At 42.4% G+C, this 21,802-nt stretch overlaps 1 protein-coding gene across 1 annotated transcript in view; it reads left to right on the forward strand.

The window, feature by feature from the left end:
• Positions 1-19,001, forward strand: part of SV2C (synaptic vesicle glycoprotein 2C) — a 241,378-nt gene extending 222,377 nt beyond the window's left edge. The window contains exon 13 of the mRNA XM_024247277.3: positions 18,674-19,001. Coding sequence (XP_024103045.3) covers positions 18,674-18,857 — 184 coding nt within the window. The 3' untranslated portion in view covers positions 18,858-19,001. The remainder of the gene's footprint in view (positions 1-18,673) is intronic.
• Positions 19,002-21,802: the final 2,801 nt, after the last annotated feature.

Genomic DNA, 21,802 nt, shown 5'->3' on the forward strand with positions numbered 1-21,802 from the left:
AGTTATAAGCATGACCTCAAAACCAGAAGCCATCAGGGAGAAGGTTAAAAGAATTCTCTGGGTAAAACAAAATGTGAATTCTATACAGCAAAAAATACCATAGGCACATGTAAATGATAAATTGAGGGCAGGAGGGAGTTGAAACAGAAATGAATTAATAACCTGAATATATAAATTAGAAATTCATAAAGAAATGTCAACAAACACTTAACATATAAAAATGCTCAACTTCACTAATAGTAAAAATTAATTACAAATTAAAGCAATTATGACATTTAGCTTTCTCCTATTATTCAGAGAAGCCAATATTTAAAAGATAGATAAGATCCAGTGTTCTCTGAGGCAAGTGAGGGGTTACTGCTGAGTCTGTTGTGGGAATTCTAAAAACAGATACCACATTTGTAGAGGGGGATGATCTACAGTCTTAAGTATTTTTTCCCAATAGGAATAAACTATTGATTCCTCTGGTTGCTTTTCAGGTTTTTTCTTTGCCTGGCATGGATTTCTTTGGGTTTACTATGTTTGGAGTTTGCTCAGCTTCTTGAATCTGTAGGTTTACAGCTTTTGCCAAATTTATGAGGTTTTCAGCCATTATTTATTTTGTCAAAAGACAAAATTACGACAAATTTAGTGTAAAGATCTAGTTGATTTTATCTGCTATTCTAGAAGCAGGCAACACCTCACTCTATAAAATGGGATGAGTGCTCTAATGAGCTGAGCAGAGAAAGTTGACTTCATAGGCAGAAAAGTTCTAAAGAGAGCAGATACAGAGAACAAAAAGCAGATAGTCCTTTCAAAGACCCTTTCTGTAAAGGACTAAAACAGAGGGGACTTCCTTATTATGCTCATTTGGGTTGGCCGGAATCACCTGTTTTTTGGAAAACTGGCTCTTTTCAAAGTTCAATTTGATTAGGTGGTACTTAGCATGAGTGACTCCATTCTGCTTAGGACTGGTCTGCTGTGGCCTAGGTGCAGGAGACTAGCCCAAAACAATGGCCTCCCGTAAACTTTAACTATTTGAATACTTTTTCAGTGCTGCCCTTTTTCTCTTCTGCCTGAATTCCAGCAACATAAATATTAGATCTTTTGTTGTAGTTCCACAGCTCCCTGATTTAGTTTTCTCTGCTCTTCACTTTAGATAGTTTCCATTGTTCTGTCTTCCAGTTCACTGGTTCTTTCCTCTGTCTCCTCCATTCTGCTGTTGAGCCCAACCACTAAGCTTTTTATTTTGGTTATATTTTTCAGTTCTAAAATTTTCATTTAGTTCTTCTTTATTTCTTCTACTTCTTTGCTAGGCTTTCTATTTTTTCTATTTTTTCTATGATGCTTTCTAAATTTCATGTGTTTCAAGTGTGTTCATAGTTGCTCATTGAAGCCTTATTATGGCTGCCTTAAAATATTCATCAGATAATTCTAACATCTCTGTCATATCAGTGTTGCCATCTATTGATTGCCTTTTTTCATTCTGTTTGAAATCTTCCTGTTTATTTGTATGACAAGCAGTTTCTGATTGGAAGCAGTCATTTCCATATTATGTTATGAGAATTTGGATCTTATTTAAGCCTTTTGCTTGAGTTGGCTTTCTCTGACTCCTCTCTGGCAAGAGAAGGGGAGGCTTTGCCTTATTATTACCAGGTGGACTTAGAAGTCCAGGTACTCCACTTAAGCTCCAGTGACACCCAAGAATGGGCATTCTCATTACCGCTGGGAGTCCACAGTCCCTTCCTAATCATGGATACAATGGGAGGGAGGGAAGGAGGAGCTCATTACCACCCAGCAGGGATTAAAGTCCCAGCTCCTTACTTACCCTTTTCTGATGCCATCCCAATGGTAGTGTTGACAGGTCTTGTTAGTTTCACAAGGGTGGAAGTCAAGACTACCACCAGACCTTTGCTGATGTAGCTGGCAGTTGAGCTACAATTTTTTCCTGGTGTTTGGTCTGAGGAGAGAGGTTATTATCTAAAAGTTTTCTATCTTGCTAGACTGCCCTTTTCCTGGTCCTTGGGCTAGAGAGAGCAGGCTTTGGTTGGGGCTTTTCTTTGTCTGTGCCTATTGGCATTTCTGGGTTGGCAACTTGTTCAATTCCAAGTCTGAGATCTATGGAGCAGAAGGCAAATGCAGGGAACTCCCCATCCCCAAGCTCCCTAGCAGTTCTGCCTTTTTCCTCTTTCAGTCTTGTTCTGTTTGTTTTATATATAATGTCCAGGATACTTTGTTGTACTTATAAGAAAAGTATATCTATTCCATCTCAGTGTGAATTTTAATACTGTTTATTTACTCAACAACTATTTTTTTGAGCACCTATGATACAACCATGAGTAAATCAGTTGTGGTCTTTATTCTCCTAACCACAAGTAAACTTCAGTTGTAATATACTGGTCAGGGTTATTATGTGGGAAGTGCATGATGCTCAGAGCATCAGAGAGGGTTTCTTGAAAGAAGTACCATTTAATTGAGACCTGGTAGGTGATAGCCAGTCAAAAAGATGGAAAGAACATTTCAGTTAGAGCAAATACCAGCTAACAAGCTCTGGAAGTAAAAGAGTTACTCAAAGAACAAGTCACGAAGACTCTTTCACATTGCCTTATTGTGTGGGGACGGGGAGACTTTGAGCTGTCTTACAGAGAATGACAAGATCATTCTTGGCCCTTAGAGAGCTCCCTCTAACGGCCAGAAAGAAGGCAGGGAGGCTGGTTAAGACACTTAAGATGTAGGTTGGAGGCCGGGCGCAGTGGCTCACGTCTGTAATCCCAGCACTTTGGGAGGCCAAGGCAGGCGGATCACGAGGTCAGGAAATCGAGACCGTCCTGGCTAACACAGTGAAACCCCATCTCTACTAAAAATACAAAAAATTAGCCGGGCATGGTGGCGGGCGCCTGTAGTCCCAGCTACTCGGGAGGCTGAGGCAGGAGAATGGCGTGAACCCGGGAGGCGGAGCTTGCAGTGAGCCGAGATCGCGCCACTGTGCTCCAGCCTGGGCGACAGAGCGAAACTCCGTCTCAAAAAAAAAAAAAAGAAAGAAAGAAGGAAAAATGTAGGTTGGAAAGGGGAAAAGTTAACACTCAACATGTTCACAGATGTTTAGGGATACATTCAACAAAGCTTGGTGCTTGATTAGATGTTAGGGGGAAGAAAAGAGGTTGTCAAAGATGATTCCAGTTTCTGCGTGTGCAGTTGAGTGAATGGAGATGGCAGGTTTTGTTTATGTTTTTTAATTTTAAAAGCCACCTGCAGGAGCACAATGGCATTTTGAGGCTGGGACACAGGAGGGACAGTGGGTCTGGGCTGTGGTCAAGAAGGTAATAAGTTCCATTTTGGACATGTTGAGTTTTTACGTCAACCTGGGGCTGTCCGATTGGTATTTGAATATTTTTGTTTGGATGCCAGAAAGATACCTGAGCTGGGGATAGAGAGGTCATGCACTATTTCATTCAAAAAAAATGATTATGGAATGCATATCCTGTGCCAGGAACTATTCTAGTCATTGGGAGACAGCAGTGAACAAAAGAGACAGAAAGCTTTGCCTTGATAGAGCTTATATTCTATAATAGTTTGGGGAAGACAGTCAACAAACAGATAAGTAAAATAGATATAGTATATTGGATGGTGCTAAGTGCTGTAGAGAAAAATAAAGCTACATGGAGCATAGAGAATGCTGGGGTAAGGAGAGTTACAACTGTAAATAGAATGGTCTAGGGGGATGTGACTGTAAAGCTGACATTTGAGCAAAGACCCAGGCAGACATCTAGAGAGAGTGCTTTCACAGCAGAGACAACAGCAGGTGCAAAGGTCCTGAGGTAGGAGTGTGAGAGACCAGTTGGAAGAGAGGCAAAGCTTGTCTGGCTGGAGCAGAATGACCAAGGTAGAGGGTAAGAAGCCATGGGGTCAGAGTGGACACTAAAAGGGCTTTGGTCTTCTTGCTGAGTAAAATGAAATCCAATGTGGGGTTTGGGGGCAGATGAGTGACATGAACTGACTTATGAAGGCCACAGCAAGAACTGTGGCAAGAGGTAATGGTGCCAATGGAGGTGGTGAGAAAGTAGTTAGATTCTGAAAATATGTCTAAGAAAGAGACCTGGAATAGTTCAAGTCAAAGGAAACAGAAAACAAAGGCCTCCATAGAAATAACATGTCTGAGAGGCAAGAGTTGGAGTCTGGGGGTAAATCCATCAAGGTAAGAAAATCCAGAGGTAACACAGATCTGAACTAAGAAATAACACACCAGAGTTAGGATACCAGGCCAGGATACAAGAGTTCAATGAGCTAGAAACTCAGGCTGGCAGAGTGGAATACAAAAAAACTAGCCTGGAAGCAAGTGGTCAAAGTATTAAGGAGATGTCTTGATCTTCAAAAATGGTGTGTGACATTGAGAGAAGGCTTTGCAAGTTAGACTTCCTTATAACCTCTGTGCTTAGGTCAGTAGGGCAGTAATAGTTTGCAGCTGGTTCTCAATAACATTCATTGGACTGACTTGCCCAGGGCTAGAACTCACCTCAGGTAGAGAGAGGCAAGATGTCAGAACTGTCTGCAGTGGAAGTTGAAGGCACCTCTCTGCTCATGCACTCACCTTGGTCAATCACCTCTATCTTGATCCTAAACCTTCTTCCCAACTATGTTGCAATAGCTTGAGATTCTTGCCAAGGCCAACTTCCCAGTGCTGTGGTACGTCTGCCACAATGATTGAGATGCAGTGGTCGATGCAGGACCCTTCTCCCCAGGGCTCTTAATTCTTAGGCGTGGACTTGAAGAAGCGAAGAATACTTATACTATCTGCAGGGATGAGTGAGGTGAAGCGGGAAGATGGAAAAGCAAATGTTGCATTCAGGATTTGTCCTTGATTGTGAGGCTGGAAAGACAAGATTGCTTTGAGAAGCATTATGAGGAAAGAAATGAAGAGCAGGGCAAAATGATAGACCTTTGAAGTTTGAGCCATTATTGAATATACAAGTCATTGTATAGTCTTTTGACAGTTTCTACATCAGCCCCTCACCTGTGTCAAAGATAAGCAGAGAGCCTATTATATGTAATGTAGATCAGACAATTGATGTGGCGTGAGATTCTTCTAATAGACGTGAAATATGAATGTGACATGAGCCATACATAGAACGGATTTTCCAGCTTGCCATAAATCTGAAAGGAGCCCCAACCATCTAACATATTGGTGTGGGGGAGCTTCCTTTTCCCTCATTTCTCCGTCCCCAGTCCCTGCCACCAGCAAAATTACTTTCAACCCTCTTTGCGGTAGAACTGAGAACACCAACAGAAGATGCATTTCATTTTTTGGGTTTAGTCTGTGCTGGTCAGCTTCCCTCAATACCCTAACTGGGAAAAGTAAGTCAATTTCCCCTCATCTCTTGAAATCTTCAAAAGGAAAGTATATGTAATGACAGGTTGAAATGGATTTTTTCCATCCATCGTGGTCCCTACTTTTCTCTCCCTCCTTTGTGAAAGTTGTAAATCTCTCAAAAGTCGTAAATGCAGCTCACGCAGTGTAGGCCTTGTTCCAGCTCATTCCAGTTCTAGGTTTTGGCCTTCATGTTTTTCTGCGTCCAGGTGTTGACTTTCTGCTGCCACCATGTGGCTGTGGCCAAGTCCCCTGCTCACATTTCCTGTGTGCTTATGGCTCAGGGGTCCCCCTTTTTTTTTTTTTTTTTGAGACAGGGTCTTACTCTGTCACCGGGCTGGAGTGCAGTGATGCAATCTCCACTCACTGCAATCTCTGCTTCCCAGATTCAAGCAATTCTCATGCCTCAGCCTCCTGAGTAACTGGGATTACAGGTGCCTGCCACCACACCCAGCTAATTTTTGTATTTTTAGTAGAGACGGGGTTTCACCATGTTGGCCAGGCTGGTCTCGAACTCCTGACCTCAAGTGATCCGCCTGCCTCGGCCTCCCAAAGTGCTGGGATTACAGACATGAGCCAGCGTGCCCAGCCATTAGGGGCCATCTTTACCCCTCCTCCGTTGCGCTCGGGGCCAGGAGCACACACCTTATGAGATGGAGCCCACACTCTCAGGGCCGTCCTGCAACTCTGCACAGACTCCCAGAGCCAGGCAAGCCTGTCTCATGGTGTCATTTGGCTGCACGTTCCTGCCTTTCTCTGCCTGTCTTCTTCCCTTTTCTTTCCCCCTTATGCCCCCTTATGCGGTTTCAGACATGACCTCAGAAAGGATTTGAAGATCTGATTGTTCACACCTGCCAATCCCTGAGAGTCCTGGGCAGCTGCTGCCGTCACCCAGTGCAGTGGGATTGGTCTCTTCCTTGATGAGCTAAAATCAAAACATTTTCCCAGAATTAAGCAACCCAAGCCCTTCCCTTAGGACTGTCCTTGTTTTGACAGAGTTCTCTTGTTTCCTCCCCATTCTTCAGTCCCGAAGGTCTGTCATCTTGGATCTCTTACTGACCAGCTGTGTGACTTCAGGGAGACCACTCAGCCTAACTGGGCCTGGATTGTTTGAGATTTAAATGAGGAGAATGAAATAAATAGTATCTCAGGGCCTTTCTAGCTCTAGAATTCTCTTCACTGTCATCATCTGGTATTCTATAATGGCAATTTCATTCATTCTTTCTTGAATACATTCTACATCTAATATAAAGATAAATATCTCACTTATTTGTGAAGATTTTGGTACAGAGGAATCTTTCAGCTATCGCGTCTAACCAACCTATGTAATCTACTCCATCCCTGGCCCTCTGCTCTGCTTGATTTTTCTTTATACACCTTATCATTATATTATATATGTTTATGCTTTGGCTATCCAGCAAATGTCAGATTCGTTTTGCCTCTGGTAGTTAGAAGTAGAGGGTGAGGGGGTAGGGAATATATGCTTCCTACTCCCACAACCTTGCCATCAGGCAATATATTACAATCGAAGCAAATCCTGCCAAGTGTACTGGCACAAAAACAGTCACAAAGTCTGTTTTTGAGCTCCAAGGAAGTCCATCTCACTGTCCTTGGGTACTGAGCAAGCCCTTGCATGAGAGGGCCATGTGCTTGATATGCTGACAGCAGGGCCACCAGAGTTGTGGGCCAGCTAAACAAGGGAATGCCCCTTTAATAAGGGGGCTCTAGAATCTGGAGTCTAGACCAGGAGTACCATTTCACCAACTTGAGGCTGCGGGGCTTGGAGAATGCTTGTATGTTCATTAGGCTAAGGGCAGAACATTCTTTCCAATCATTGCTTATACAGAACAGCACTCACATCAGCAGTGAAAAAATTATCTCCATGGTCGTTAACAAACCTTCTCATGCAGATTTCTAAAATGATCTTTAAAGCACTAAGTAACCATCTCTGGCCTGTTGATTCTTGATTCATGTGCTTTAAATTATATAGGTATGCATTAGAGACAATTTATCTATCATATTGTTTATACTGAAGTACTTAAAGGAAATTATCACCCAGACCTTATGATGAGAGGATGTTAGGTTGCATGTTTACTTGTTTAGCTCACTAGAATGTTAGCTCCTTGAGGGCAGGACATTGTCTTTCTTATTTACTGCCATAACTCTAGGTGAATGAGTGAATGAATGAATGAATGAAATATGCATTTGAGAATTAATTTGGCTATGGATGATAGTTTTCCTCCCCATATGGGGTCCAGCCTCCCGACTCTCCAGAGTGAGCATTTGGGCCAGTGTAAGGGAGGGAGCACTGGTCTTCAGTCCTCTCTCTGCTGTCCTTTGGGTCCCTTTCCACTTCTTCCATCACAGCCTGAGACCTCTTGATCCTTCAGCTGTCAGCTCCCCATTCCTCAAAAAGCATTGCCGATTAGAGATCCACCTCCCCCTCTCCCTCTACTTCATCAACAGAATGGAGGAAAGCACTGATCTAGGAGTCACTGAATTCAGGTGCAGTCACTGCCAGAAAAATAGCTGGATAATTTGGAAAAGGCCTTTCACCCTTCTGAGCCTTGGTTTCTTCATCTGTGCAGTGGAGGGTGGGTCGGGCATGATGCTGGAAATTTTAAATGATCTCAACTTACTTAATTCTTATCCCAATCCTTTAATAGTAGGTATTCTTACCCCATGTTCAGGTGAGGAAAATGTGGCACAGAGAGGGGAAGTAACTTGTCCTGGATCACTTAGCCTCAAACCCAGATGTCTGACTCAGTGGTGCTGCTCCCAGCACAGACATATCTACCTCCCCTCCCAGTAGGTGTGGGAATCTATTTTTAAGCAGCTCACTTGGCTGTTGGGATGCACAGCCATGTTCATGACCTTGGCCATAGATGAACTCCAAGGGGTGCTCAGTCATTCTATCATTATTTACCCTGGCCCAGGCCCTCACTCCCTAGCTAGGTTAATCAGATAAACAAGACATAAAGGCTCCTGTTATTACCTTCCCAGAATATTTGATTTCAACAGGAATAAGCAGTCAAAAGCCCCTTATGGTGGTGGAGATGGGAGGGAGATAAAGGGCTACTTGGGATCCAGGGATTCCTCTCAGCTCACAACTTGTAGGTGAGTCCTTCTCCACTTGGGTGTAAGGAAGGCCCTGCTCGAAGGGGTGCAGGGTGCCATCTTGCCCTCATTAAGGAACATAGCCAGGCACACACACACACAATACATACTAGGGTAAGACAGATTTTTATCTTTCTTTGAAGATTAGAAAACAATTGAATTCAGTCTTTTCTGACTTAATATGAAATTCATTTTTTCTCTCTGAAAAAAACAATATGATAGTCTGGCATCAAAAAAACAAATATGACCCAACTAATTTCCATTAACATGTCTATTACAAAAATCTACTTCCAACATATTTGGAAGATCTCAGGAAATTCGTTAGCTCAGTCTTTCATTTAATAAGTATCATAGGCATCTGTTCCGGTCCTGAGAAGAGGTGGTGCTGAGTGACTACAAAGGCTACCCGGCTCCACTCCCCCAGAGGTGACCTGGACCTAAACAAGGCTAATTCTGGACAAGGAGATGTGCAAGATTGGTATAAACCAGCCTTTGGAGGGGAGTGGGAAGGATTGCGTGGAGGGAATCAAGTTGAGGCAACTGAGTAACAGTTGGAAGAGAAGGAAACAATTCAGGTTAGGTGAGAAGCTGCCTCTGGTGAAATGAATTAAGCTCTGTGCTGTGAGAAGCAGAATAAACAAGGGAGTTTAATAAGAGCCTAAGCAGGAAGGGAGAAGAAAAAAGGGATGGGAAGCCTTTGGGTTGGATCCCTCTCTCTCTCCTCTCCAGTATGCAAAGCATACTTTCCTGGCCTCAGTATCCCCCGCATCACATCATAAACACTTTCCCTTGGATGTTTTATGCTGCTTGATATTCCCTAATGAACACACACAAATGAAGCAGGTCATATATGTGAAGGTGTTAATTGCAGAATCATTTGTTACCCCAAATTTGGAAAGCTCCCATTAGCCAATGGCATGGTGACAAGAATAATGGTTCCATGCTAAATAATCATTTCATTTTAAACATCAACATGAGAAAACAGTAATATGAATGAAAAAAAAAGCAGAAAGCAAAATTGTCTAAATCCTCTGATTTCCTGTGATTTATATGATTGGAAGTACACTAAAGGGAATTCAGAAATGAAAACCATTTGTCAGAAAGGTGGAGGGGATGTTTTGCTTTTATAATTTCCTTTGTCTATGAAACCCACATCAATTCAAAGAATGCAGACATCCCTGGGAAGACAGCAGGATTCTCAACCCTGGATACACCTTCATGTCACATGGAGCTTCTAAAAAATACTAATGCTTGGGCCCCAATAGAGCAATAAATTCAGAATCTCTGTGCATGTGGCCCTAGGCATCAGTATTGAGCACATCACTATGGTTGGAAAGCTCCTCCAGGTGATTCTGATGCACCTAAGCTTAAGCACCATTAGGTGAGGGCATGGTTATACGTGTCCATGCACTTTGGTTCAATCGGATTGCTATCCTAATCCTAGGTTGAAAACACCTGCTTGGGAGTAGGAAGTTTAGGGGCTGGAGGGAGGTAAGCCATTTAGCCCTCAAGAAGCCTTTAGGGGGTGTGTCTAAGGCAAACCTGAGTGGGTACCATGAGGGAAGTTAGGGAGATGTGAGAGTACGGGGAGAAGCAGAGAACACCCCTATCCACATGCCATCCTTCTCCTGGCAAGCTCCTACTATTCCTTTCAGCACAATCCTAGTCTTGTCCAGCCCTCCTGAGAAGCTTTCCTGCGACTGCCACTACCCTCAGCTCGATATCACTTTCTATCCTTCTGGCTGCATACTTTGTGGGTATCTTCAACATTGCACTTAGCATGTATGTTACCATGATCTCGTCTCACCCATCTTAGTGCAAATGGAGGTTTCATCTTATTAATTTTGGGGTCTCTGGAGCTTAGTGCAGTGTTTGACGCTTAGCAGATATTTAATGAATGATTATATGAATATGAAAAAAATGCATAGAATATGTAAATTAGGAGTGTATTAAGGACAAATCTGTGTATTAGACAAATATTTAAGGGTTTCTTGTACTTTTAGCATTGTAGTGTGATAGCTTAGATGGATTCAGTGTTACAAAAGTTATTTTAGGCTAACCTGATGACCTAGCCATCATTTTTAATATTTTTCTCTAAGATAAATGAAATTCGTTGTGTATTTCAAATAACCAACTTCCAGATGAATCTTTAGATCACAATGTCCTCCTGATTTAAGGACTGCCTGTACTTTTCAAAATGCCCCATGCTGAGTCTTGAGTATCCCTCTTGTAACTTCTACCAATTATTTAACTGAGTTGTCCAGAAAAAGCTTATTTACAAAAATTTATTCTAGACAAAAAAGAACCACCCCCCTACACACACTTTTACCCTTTAACAGTTAAATTCTATGAGCTAAGTCTGGATCTACACCATTTCAGGCCTTTTTAAAATGTGGCACTTACGCCAGGTGCTGTGGCTCATGCCTGTAACCCCAACACTTCGGGAGGCCGAGGTGGGAGAATCACTTGAGCCCAGGGGTTCAAAACCAGCCTGGGAAACATAGTAGGTACCCCATCTCTACAAAAAATTAAAAAATTAGCTGAGCTTGCTGGCAGGCATTTGTGGTCCTAGCTACTCAGGAGGCTGAGGAGGGAGGATCACTTGGGCCTGGAAGGTTGAGGCTGCAGTGAGCTATGATTGCACCACTGCACTCCAGCCTGGGCAACAGAGCAAGGCCCTGTCTCGAAAATGTAGCACTTAATTGTTCTTTTCTAATAATCTCATCAGCTGGTGGGGTATTCAGACAGTGTTTAAACAATGGCTAATAGTCACATGGTGCCTACCACATGCCAGGCACTGCCCTAAGTGCCACCATTTTTCAGTGACCTTTTCTTCTTCCTAGGAGCCTCAAAAAAATCCCACATCTGACCCTGCACTACAGACAGAAAAATCCACAAAGAAGCTGGATGTGAGGACAAAATTATCCTTTTTATCCAGAATGGAGCCAGTAGTTTTCTTTTCCCCCCTACCAATTAAAACATAAAATGGGTCAGACACAGTGGCTCATGCCTGTAATCCCAGCACTTTGGGAGCCCGAGGCGGGCAGATCATGAGGTCAGGAGTTCAAGACCAGCCTGGCCAACATGGTGAAACCCCGTCTGTACTAAAAACACAAAAATTAGCTGAGCATGGTGGTGCGCACCTGTAATCCCAGCTACTTGGGAGACTGAGGCAGGAGAATCATTTGAACCTGGGAGGCGGAGGTTGCAGTGAGCCGAGACTGTGCCACTGCACTCCAGCCCGGGCAACAGAGTGAGACTCTATCTCAAAAAGAAAGAAAGAAAAAAAAAAAAAAACAGCATGAAACAATATAAATAAACTAGAACCCAATAAATCGTGAAGGCCCCAGAGAGGGAGCCACCGTCCAGCTCCAGAGGTGGCCACATCCCCATCAGCTGAGTCTAAGTGCTGCTGCAAACCAGCTCCATATACCAGCACATGTGTCTCAGACCAAGGAAGTTTATGATGTAGGGAGGAGAGCCACCTTAATGGAATGAGCAACAAGGCAGCTGCAGTCACAGGGTACTTTTGGGGAAAATAATTTACATTTTAAAATTTTGAATAAGTAGATTGAGTACAAATTGAGAGCAAAGGCTTCTGGCTGAAGAGATGAGGAGCAAAGGATGGAGCAATAGAATGACACTAGATCATTTCATTCTTTCCCTTCAGTGCTTGTTGTTTAAGAGAAGGCATGAAAACATATTTGATCTGAAAAATAATGCATTAGCTCATTCTACAGCTGAGAAGTCGGCATGTCAGGGTTCTGCAAGCTCTGAGCTCTCCACCCTCAAAGGACTTTAGGAGCACAAGGTGACTCGTACTTTGGGTGTCTGCAGAAGCAATAGTTTCCTTTAAGTAAGAACAGAGAGTAAATGAACTAAAAGCCTATTTATTTTATAAACAGATAACCCCAAGGGAGAATCACTTGGCGAATGGTTTTTCTAATACAGCTGTGTCTCTGATGCATTGAAAAATCATGCCCAGCTGGGTGTGGTGGCTCACGCCTGTAATCCCAGCCCTTTGGGAGGCCAAAGCAGGCAGATTCCTTGGGCCCAGGAGTTCAAGAACAGCCTGGGCAACATGGTGAAACCCGCATCTCTACAAAAAAATACAAAAAATTGCCTGGGTATGGCAGTGCAAGCTTTTAGTCCCAGCTACCAAGAGGCTGAGGTGGGAAAATCACCTGAGCCCAGGAAGTCAAGGCTGCAGTGAGCCATGATTGCACCACTGCACTCCAGCCTGGGCCACAGAGCGAGACTCCATCTCAAACAAAAAGAAAAAAAGAAAAGAAAAATTACACCCTTCAGCTGCAAATATTTGAAAGAAGAATTTACTTTTCCAAGGAAAGGGTAGTCACATTTTCTTGAATGCCGACACTAATTTACAGAGGCTGTGTGCTTTGCATCCACACCAGATTTTCATCTAAAGAACTGCCTTTGCTTGGTAAATGAAAATGGAGATTCTTAAGAAGTAAGGATTTGATCGTCTTTTTCAAAACCCTCAGATACCAGATGCTCCTAGCGCATCTGCCTTTAGTCTGCTCAGGAATCTCAGGAAATCATCCATTCCTCGAGTACAGTTTCAGTGATACAAGGAGAGAGCGGCCCACATTTTATACGCTATTCTGAGTTATACCAGAGTTTCGTCGCTTGGGAAAATACGGTTATTTTAACCTAGATGCAAATCCTATCTGGGTTATTCTGCAGTTTCAGCATTGAAAGACTTCTTCATGACAGAAAAATGGTTTCCTTTTTCTTATCAGCAACATACACTCAGGCCATTTTCCCCAGAAGAATCCAGCTTATCTTACTACTACAACATATATCTGGTCATTTATGACACTAGAATCTAGAAACTAAAATGTTAGTTTAACAAAGTGAAAAGCCAGGCGCGGTGGCTCATACCTGTAATCCCAGCACTTTGGGAGGATGAGGTGGGAGGATTGCTTGGAGCCCAGGAGTTCAACACCAGCCTGGGCAACATAGCAATAGCCTCGTTTCATCTTCCTTTTTTTTTTTTTTTTTTTTTTTTAAGTGAAAGAAGTCAGTCTTTAAAAAGCTACATACTGTGAGGTTTCAACTCTGTGACATCCTGGAAAAGGCAAAACTATGGAAACAGTAAAAAGACTGGTGATTGTTCAGGGTTGGGGGGAGAGAGGAATGAATAGATGGAGCAAGGGACTTTTAGGGCAGTAAAGCTATTCTACATGATACTGTAATGATGGAGTCATGTCATTATACATGTGTCAAAACCCACAGAATGTACAACACCAAAAGTAATGTAATTGAACTTTGGCTAATAACAACGTATCAATATTGGCTCATCAGTTGTAACAAATGTACCATACCAAAGCAAGAAGTTAATAGTGGAAACTGAGGGTATAAGAGAACTCTACTTTTTGTTCACTTTTTTTCTTGTAAACCTAAAGCTGCTCAAAAACATCTATTCATTTATCTAAAAAACAGCAAAAAGACAGTTTAGCCTCATGGCATATCCATGGAGGTGGGGGAGGTGGTGATGGGGTCATTCTAGTATAATTAAGTCTTCTTTGGTACCCAACATATAGGCTTAAGCAATTTCATTTGAAAGTAGTTATCAGTATATTAAATCTCCTTATGTTTTTAGTGGTTGCTGCCATTGCTAGTCTCTTGCTTTAAAAAAAGAAGAGGAAGAATATGAAATTAGCTTACCCTCTTCTCAAGAAGTTTCTTTCAGTCAGAGATTCTGTCATACTCTTCCCATGTTCCAAACAGTTGGCAACTTTGTGTCACTTCAGGAGCCTGCATACTCTACTTTCTAGGTGTCTTAGCCAGAAAGAAAATCCGTGCTTACTGCCCTTTATTAGGTGTGATGTAACCCACAAAATCACTGGCTGTGCACTAACTCACAGACTGGATTTGTGCAGCTCAGGGAGGAGTGTTTATTCCTTTCCCATGGTGCAGAAAGGAGGATGGTTGGATAATAACCACAATAAATATCTCGGTTATGAAGAGTCCACACATTGTGGAAACTATCATTAGATACAGTACAAGTAGTGATGAGTAGTTATGACTTGTCAAAGAAAAACCCACACTTACAAATTTACAAGTCAAACAAAGAAAGATATGCACTAAGTGCTGCATTTTGCAGCTTATAAGATGCATTTCCCTCTTAGGGGAAAAAAAAAAACAAAAACAAGGTATCCAAAAATTGCCCTGTATTCAATGTGCCTTTAACTCAGTGACAGCCAAAAAAGAGTAAACTGGCATAAAGTCAGAAGGAGATTCATGCTCTCATGGTGTCAGTGGTATATGCAGGCTCATGAACAACATTAAGTTTCAGCTGGGAGTGGTGGCTCACACCTGTAATCCCAGCACTTTGGGAGGCCAAGGCAGGAGGATCACTTGAGTCCAGGAGTTTGAGACCATCCTGGGCAACATGATGAAACCCCATCTCTACAAAAAAATACAATAATTAACTGGGCATGGTGGTGCACGCCTGTAGTCCCAACTATTCAGGAGGCTGAGGTGGAAGGATCACTTGAGCCCAGTAGATCGAGGCTGCAGTGAGCCCAGATTCCACCACTACACTCCAGCCTGGGTGACATGAGCGAGACCCTATCTCTGAAAAAAAAATAAAATAAATAAGTTTTCTGCCTAGATCACTTGTTCATGTGTACTAAAGATAATAAATTTTTTCTTTTTTAAAAAATGTCTTAAGAAGTGGGATGTGTCTTACTTATATACCTGCATATCTTAAAGAGAGTGAACAAGATCTTCCTAGGCCCACAAATGATTCTCTTCTGTCATATTTTCTTGGACTTGATTTCCCAAATGTTACATTGGCTCACTGGTGTGCTCCCCAGCTCAGTATTCGGTTTCTGCCTGCTACCAAAAATAATTGGCAAAATAGCAGAGTATTTCACCTCCATAGTATTTGAAAGATGAGGGCTATAACCTCAACCCTCCCTAATTTTCTGAGAAAATTCCATGGGCTTTTCTTATTTAAGACCTAGCATGTTAATTAATAATAGAAAGCTGATAAGCAACTTCAGCAAAGTCTCAGGATACAAAATCAACATGCAAAAATCACAAGCGTTCCTTTACACCAACAATAGACAAGCAAGAGCCAAATCATGAGTGAATTCCCATTCACAATTGCTACAAAGAGAGTAAAATACCTGGAAATACAACTTACAAGGGCTGTGAAGGAACTCTTCAAGGAGAACTACAAACCACTGCCCAAGGAAATAAGAGAGGATATAAACAAATGGAAAAACATTCCATATTCATGGATAGGAAGAATCAATATTGTGAAAGTGGCCATACTGCCCAAAGTAATGTATAGATTCAATGCTATTCCCATCAAACTATCATTGACATTCTTCACAGAATTAGAAAAAGCTACTTTAAATTTCATATGGAACCAAAGAAGACCCCATATAGCCAAGACAATCCAAAGCAAAAAGAACAAAGCTAGAGGCATCATGTTACCTGACTTCAAACTATACTACAAGGCTACAGTAACCAAAACAGCATGGTACTGGTACCAAAACAGACATATAGACCAATGGAACAGAACAGAGACCTCAGAAGTAACACTACACATCTACAACTATCTGATCTTCAACAAACCTCACAGAAACAAGTGATGGGGAAAAGATCTCCTATTCAAAAAAAGGTGCTGTGAAAACCAGCTAGCCATATTCAGAAAACTGAAACTGGACCCCTTCCTTACACTTTATGCAAAATTATATCCAACTCAAGATGGATTAAAGACTTAAATGTAAAGCCCAAAACCATAAAAACCCTAGAAGAAAACCTAGGCAATACCTCTTAGGACATAGGCATGGGCAAAGACTTCATGATGAAAACACCAAAAGCAATTTCAACAAAAGCCAAAATTCACAAATGGGATGTAATTAAACTAAGGATCTTCAGCACAGCAAAAGAAACTATCATCAGAGTGAACAGGCAACCTACAGAATGGGAGAAAATTTTTGCAATCTACCCATCTGACAAAGGTCTAATATCCAGAATTTACAAGGAATATAAACAAATTTACCAGAAAAAAATAAACAACTTCATCAAAAAGTGGGCAAAGGATATGAACAGATACTTCTCAAAAGAAGACATTTACATGGCCAACAAACATATGAAAAAAAGCTCAACATCACTGATCATTGAGAAATTAAAATCAAAACTACAATGAGATACTATCTCATGCCAGTCAGAATGGCTATTATTAAAAAGTCAAGAAACAATAGATGCTGGCGAGGCTGTGGAGAAATAGGAACACTTTACACTGTTGGAGCGAATGTAAATTAGTTCAACCACTGTGGAAGACAGTACAGCAATTCCTCAAGGATCTAGAACCAGAAATACCATTTGACCCAGCAATCCCATTACTGGGTGTGTACCCAAAGAAATATAAATCATTCTACTATAAAGACACATGCACATGAATGTTTATTGCTGCACTATTTACAATAGCAAAAACTTGGAACCAACCCAAATGCCTATCAATGATAGACTGGATAAAGCAAATGTGGTACATATACAGCATGGAATACTATGCAGCCACAAAAAAGGAATGAGATAATGTCCTTTGCAGGGACATGGATAAAGCTACAAGCCATTATCCTCAGCAAACTAACACAGGAACAGAAAACCAAACACCGATTGTTCTCATTCATAAATGAGAGTTGAACAATGAGAACACATGGACATAGGGAGGGGAACAACACACACCAGGGCCTGTTTAGGGGGTGGGGAGTGAGGGGAGGGAACTTAGAGGATGGGTCATAGGTGCAGCAAACCATGGCACACGTATACCTATGTAACAAACCTGCACGTTCTGCACATGTATCTTGGAACTGAAAGTAAAAAACAAATAAATAAAAAATAAAACACTTAGCATGAAAATAAATAAATTAAAGAAAATAGGGAGTAAAAAATCTAAGTAAATATATTGTTGCACTTAACAACAGTTTTTTTCTCTTTATTCATTTGATAGAGACAGGGTCTTGCTATGTTGCCCAGGCTAGTCTCAAACTCCTAGGTTCAAGAAATCCTCCAACCTCAGCCTCCCAAACTGCTGGGATTACAGGTGTAAGACACCCTGCTCAGCCTGCCATACATTTTAACTTTGGAATGAAATTTAAATTTCCATTTAAACACAGATGTTTCTGAAATTATGGGAATTTACAAAAACAAAATAACAAGTCACTCTTGTAAAGAGATGAGAAACTGCTCAATTTTTCTGTATCACCCTTTCCACCCTTTGCCTGGGATAAGAGAAGGTAACCCAGCTTTTCCCACACTGAGCAGAGGTGACCTGCCTCTCTCTAATGAACTGAGCTTTATGCCTGTTTTGTTCCTGAGAGAAGAGTTTGGATAGAGTAGGATTAAAGTTTGTTTTAAGAGACCCTTCCTGCAGGGTATAGTGGCTCACGCCTATAATCCCAGCACTTTGGGAGGCCAAGACAAGAGGATTGCTTAAGCCCAGGAGTTTGAGACCAGCCAGGGCAACATAGGGGGACACCCCCATCTCTACAAATACATAAAAAAAAAAATCAGCTGCGCATGGCAGTACACACTTGTAGTCCCAGGTAGTGACTCAGGAGGCTGAGGTAGGAGGGTCACTTGAACCTGCGAGGTGGAGGCTGCAGTGAGCTATCATTGTACCACTGTACTCACCTGGGCAACATAGCAAGACCCTATCTCTACAAAAATAAAAATAAAAATTAGCTGTGTATGGTGGTATGCACCTGTAGTCCTAGCTACTCAGGAGGCTGAGGTGGGAAGATTGCTTGAGCCCAGGAGTTTGAGGCTGCAGTGAACTACTACTATGCCACTGCACTCCAGCCTGGGCAACAGAGCCAGACCTAATCTCTAAAAAACTGAAAAAGACCCTTCCTTCCAACAACATTAAACCACTAGAGATGTTTCATACTCCCTACAATTTTTTCTCTCTTTCTGTTCACAATACATTGGGACTTACAGGCAGAGTAAGTCAATGGAAGCTATGGTAAGAAAGTCAACAGAGGGCTGGAGGAACAATACCAACAGCTAGGATTCTCTACTCCCAGATTTGCTAACAAGCATTGATTTGCTCCACTGATATACAACACAATCTGAGGGAAGATCGTTGAAAACCTAGGATCTTTTGGTCTAAAGTTGAACTCATGGAAGGCATTTTCTCAACCTTGTTCATGTCTCTTTCCTTTGCAGGGCAACAGGCTTTGGCTTCTTAAACGCGCTATGCAAGGCAGCAGCCGTCCTGGGAAACTTAATATTTGGCTCTCTGGTCAGCATCACCAAATCAATCCCCATCCTGCTGGCTTCTACTGTGCTCGTGTGTGGAGGACTCGTTGGGCTGCGCCTGCCTGACACACGAACCCAGGTTCTGATGTAATGGGAAAAAAAGCCATCCTTCCTGCGTTTCTTCCTCCTGCCCTGGGTCAATTCTCCTTCCTGACTCAAGGCTTCAGAGTTTTCCTATATAGAAAGGTGATCAACTATCAGAACATAAACACGTGCTGTGACTTGAAATTTAGAAGCATATCATCTTGCCCCTTTGTGATTTTGCACAGGTTTTTTTGTTTGTTTGTTTTGTTTTAATGCATTGTTATCTTTCCAAACTGTGATGCTACTGCCTCCTGCAAATCAGTGGAAGCATTTCTAAAATGCCCTAGGCAGCCAGGCTTCCCTGGGGTTCTGCTCATTGAAAGTTTAGAAGCTAAGAAGACTGGGCTGGTGTAAGAAATAGATCCTGCTCCTAATTTAACATTAACAGGAAATATAAGTCGGCACATTATTGCATTTGTGCTGAGAAGAGGGATTCTTTTTTTTTTTTTCTAAGAGTGATATTTCCTGTTTACTTAGAAAAGGACACCCAGTAATTCTCACTGTTATAGCAGAGCCTTTCAAAGAAAACCATGTGGCACCAAACAGGGCTGGGTGGGGCTCTTTGGGGCAAGACAATTAAGGTGACTCTGCTGACAAGAAAAATAAAAGCTCTGCAATTAGCAGCAAAAATCTGAGTGAGCTGCATAAGCAAGATTTCTGTCAGAAAGCCCAATTAAACCTCTGAAGAGTGTGAGGAAAAAGAACTGTAACAGTATCTGTGACTGCGGCATGTGGTTCAGAATGTTTGAAAATCAGAGATCGGAGAGAGAGCTTCTTGCCTCCATTTACCACTCCCACTCCTTCAGCTGCCCTTGGTCTTGCCAGACAGCAGATTCAGGGAAAGAAAGCTGCTTCTTAAAAACTGTCTGCCTACCTGATTCTGCCGCTTACCCACACTGTCTCTAGTCTAGAGACTGCCAGTGGATAGCTAAATTGTAAATTGCAACTTAGGAAGAAATTCACACCTAGAGCCATTTGGAAATACAAAATGGCACCTCTTTCCAGTACCTCTTTGCTGTGGGACTGGCCCGCCAGGACCCCCACCCCACCTGCACTGCAGTTGACATTCAGCTTCCCAGCTGGCATCAGCAAAGAGGGTTTGTCCCTCTAGCTTCCCCAGGGCTGGCCCACTGCTCATTGCGCTCCTGGCTCCCTGTAAAATCACAGCCCGCCTGCACTCCTGAGGGGCCCTCTCACAGGCAGACCATCTCCCTGTGGTTGTTTGACTGCTCATTTTACCTCTGGAATCTGCCTGGGCTTGGAAGAAAGAGGTCAGCCAGGACATTCCCAGGGGCCCGCTGTCAGCTACATGACCTCCTCGCCTCTCGGGCTCCCCTTCCCCGCAGGCTCGTCCTTTTTACACATCTTCTTTGAAATCTGAACCTTCCTTGTAGACTTGCAGCCAATGACCAGAAGCCAGGAGTAAATCCCATATTTAAACAATATTCCTTTTTTAACTGCCTCGATAGAGGTTTATTCTTGTTACTTATTATAGGCACTTTCAGGCAAGCCATAGCTTGGGGCCTCCAGGAAGGGAAAGCTTGTTTCCACTAATCATTATATTCAGAGATGTCCTAACTCCCCTGAGGTCCCCCTGCCTCCCCCTCCCCTTCCTAATGATCCCTCGTAGAGCTCAGACTAAGTGAAAAGCTTCTTTCATTAACATAAGCCATTAATCGACTTCCCCTTGAAGTAATTCAGGTCTGCAGAGGGGGGAAGACTGGTGTTGGGGGCAGTGGGAAGAGGGTGGTTCCCTGGGGATCTGTGATCAGGGCTAGAACATCAGGAAAACCCAAACCAAAAACTGCAAAGGTGGCAGGAAGAAGAAAAATCACTGAAGGCTAGACAAGATGCATTTGAAAGATACCAACAGCACAGGGAAAGAAACAACTTTCTCTCACTTCTGCCTCCTATCATTTTATTGAAGAACAAAGACAGCAGTCAAACAACCCAAGAAAGTACCCTGTATGTTTTTCTTCTTCTACATGTACCCATTTTCCCACCTATCTCTCCCTGATTTGTCTTCTTAAAAAAGACATTTGGGGACCTGAGCAAGTCTTTTAGTTGAATGCAGCATGTGCAGAAATAACTGCAAAAGCCAGGAGTGCATCTCCATCAACCCATCAAAAGAAAAATAGAAATGTACATGGGCATCGCTGTCTCTAGTCCTCTGTGATAGTTCACTTTGCTAACTAGACTACCTTTACTTTTCAAAATATCTCTAATGTCTGCTCTGGGGTCTAAATGCATAAAACATTCCCAAGCTGCAGAGCACAGTTATTCAGAATTTTATTTGAACACTGGGTTGGGTCAGCATAGGATAAACCAGCAAAACCTTACCTCATGAGACTTGCCATCCATGTCCCCTGCAGAAGGACCGTTCTTGGCCTACTTGTTACCTAATCCGAGCATCCATGGTGGCCTAAGAGGGATATTTTCTAATCTCCTGGACAGTCTGTGGTCACAAACCTTCTTGGTCACCACCTCTCCCACCTTCTATGCACTCTTCCCTGCCTCCTTGAGACTGTTCATCACCTTGATTTTCTAAGAGAGCTCAAATCATTTCCAAAGCATGTGGTGTGGCCTGTATAGCTTGCTCTGGATTTAGCTGGAGATTAAGAAACAGCCAGGATATTAAACAGAAACTCTCAGCTGTATCAGTGTAGCAGGCCGCTGGCACCCAAACATGCAACTGGCATCTCATTTCACCTACAGTAGAAGGAAATGAAAATTTGTACAAAAATGAAAACCTAGGAAATAGTCCACTTGCTCCTATATTTTTACCACCTTTTCTAACTAAAATTTCCCTATGGCTCTTTGGAATCAATCCAGAATGCTCCCAAGTCCCATTATTATCACAGAATCTTCTCAGTAGGGAAAAACAAACAACTGCTTCAAACTGTGGATTCTGTACATACCGCATTCTATCCCAGGTAATGGGTTTTAAGGCAC

Source organism: Pongo abelii, chromosome 4 (genome assembly GCF_028885655.2).
Source record: "Pongo abelii isolate AG06213 chromosome 4, NHGRI_mPonAbe1-v2.0_pri, whole genome shotgun sequence".
NCBI lineage: Eukaryota > Metazoa > Chordata > Mammalia > Primates > Hominidae > Pongo > Pongo abelii.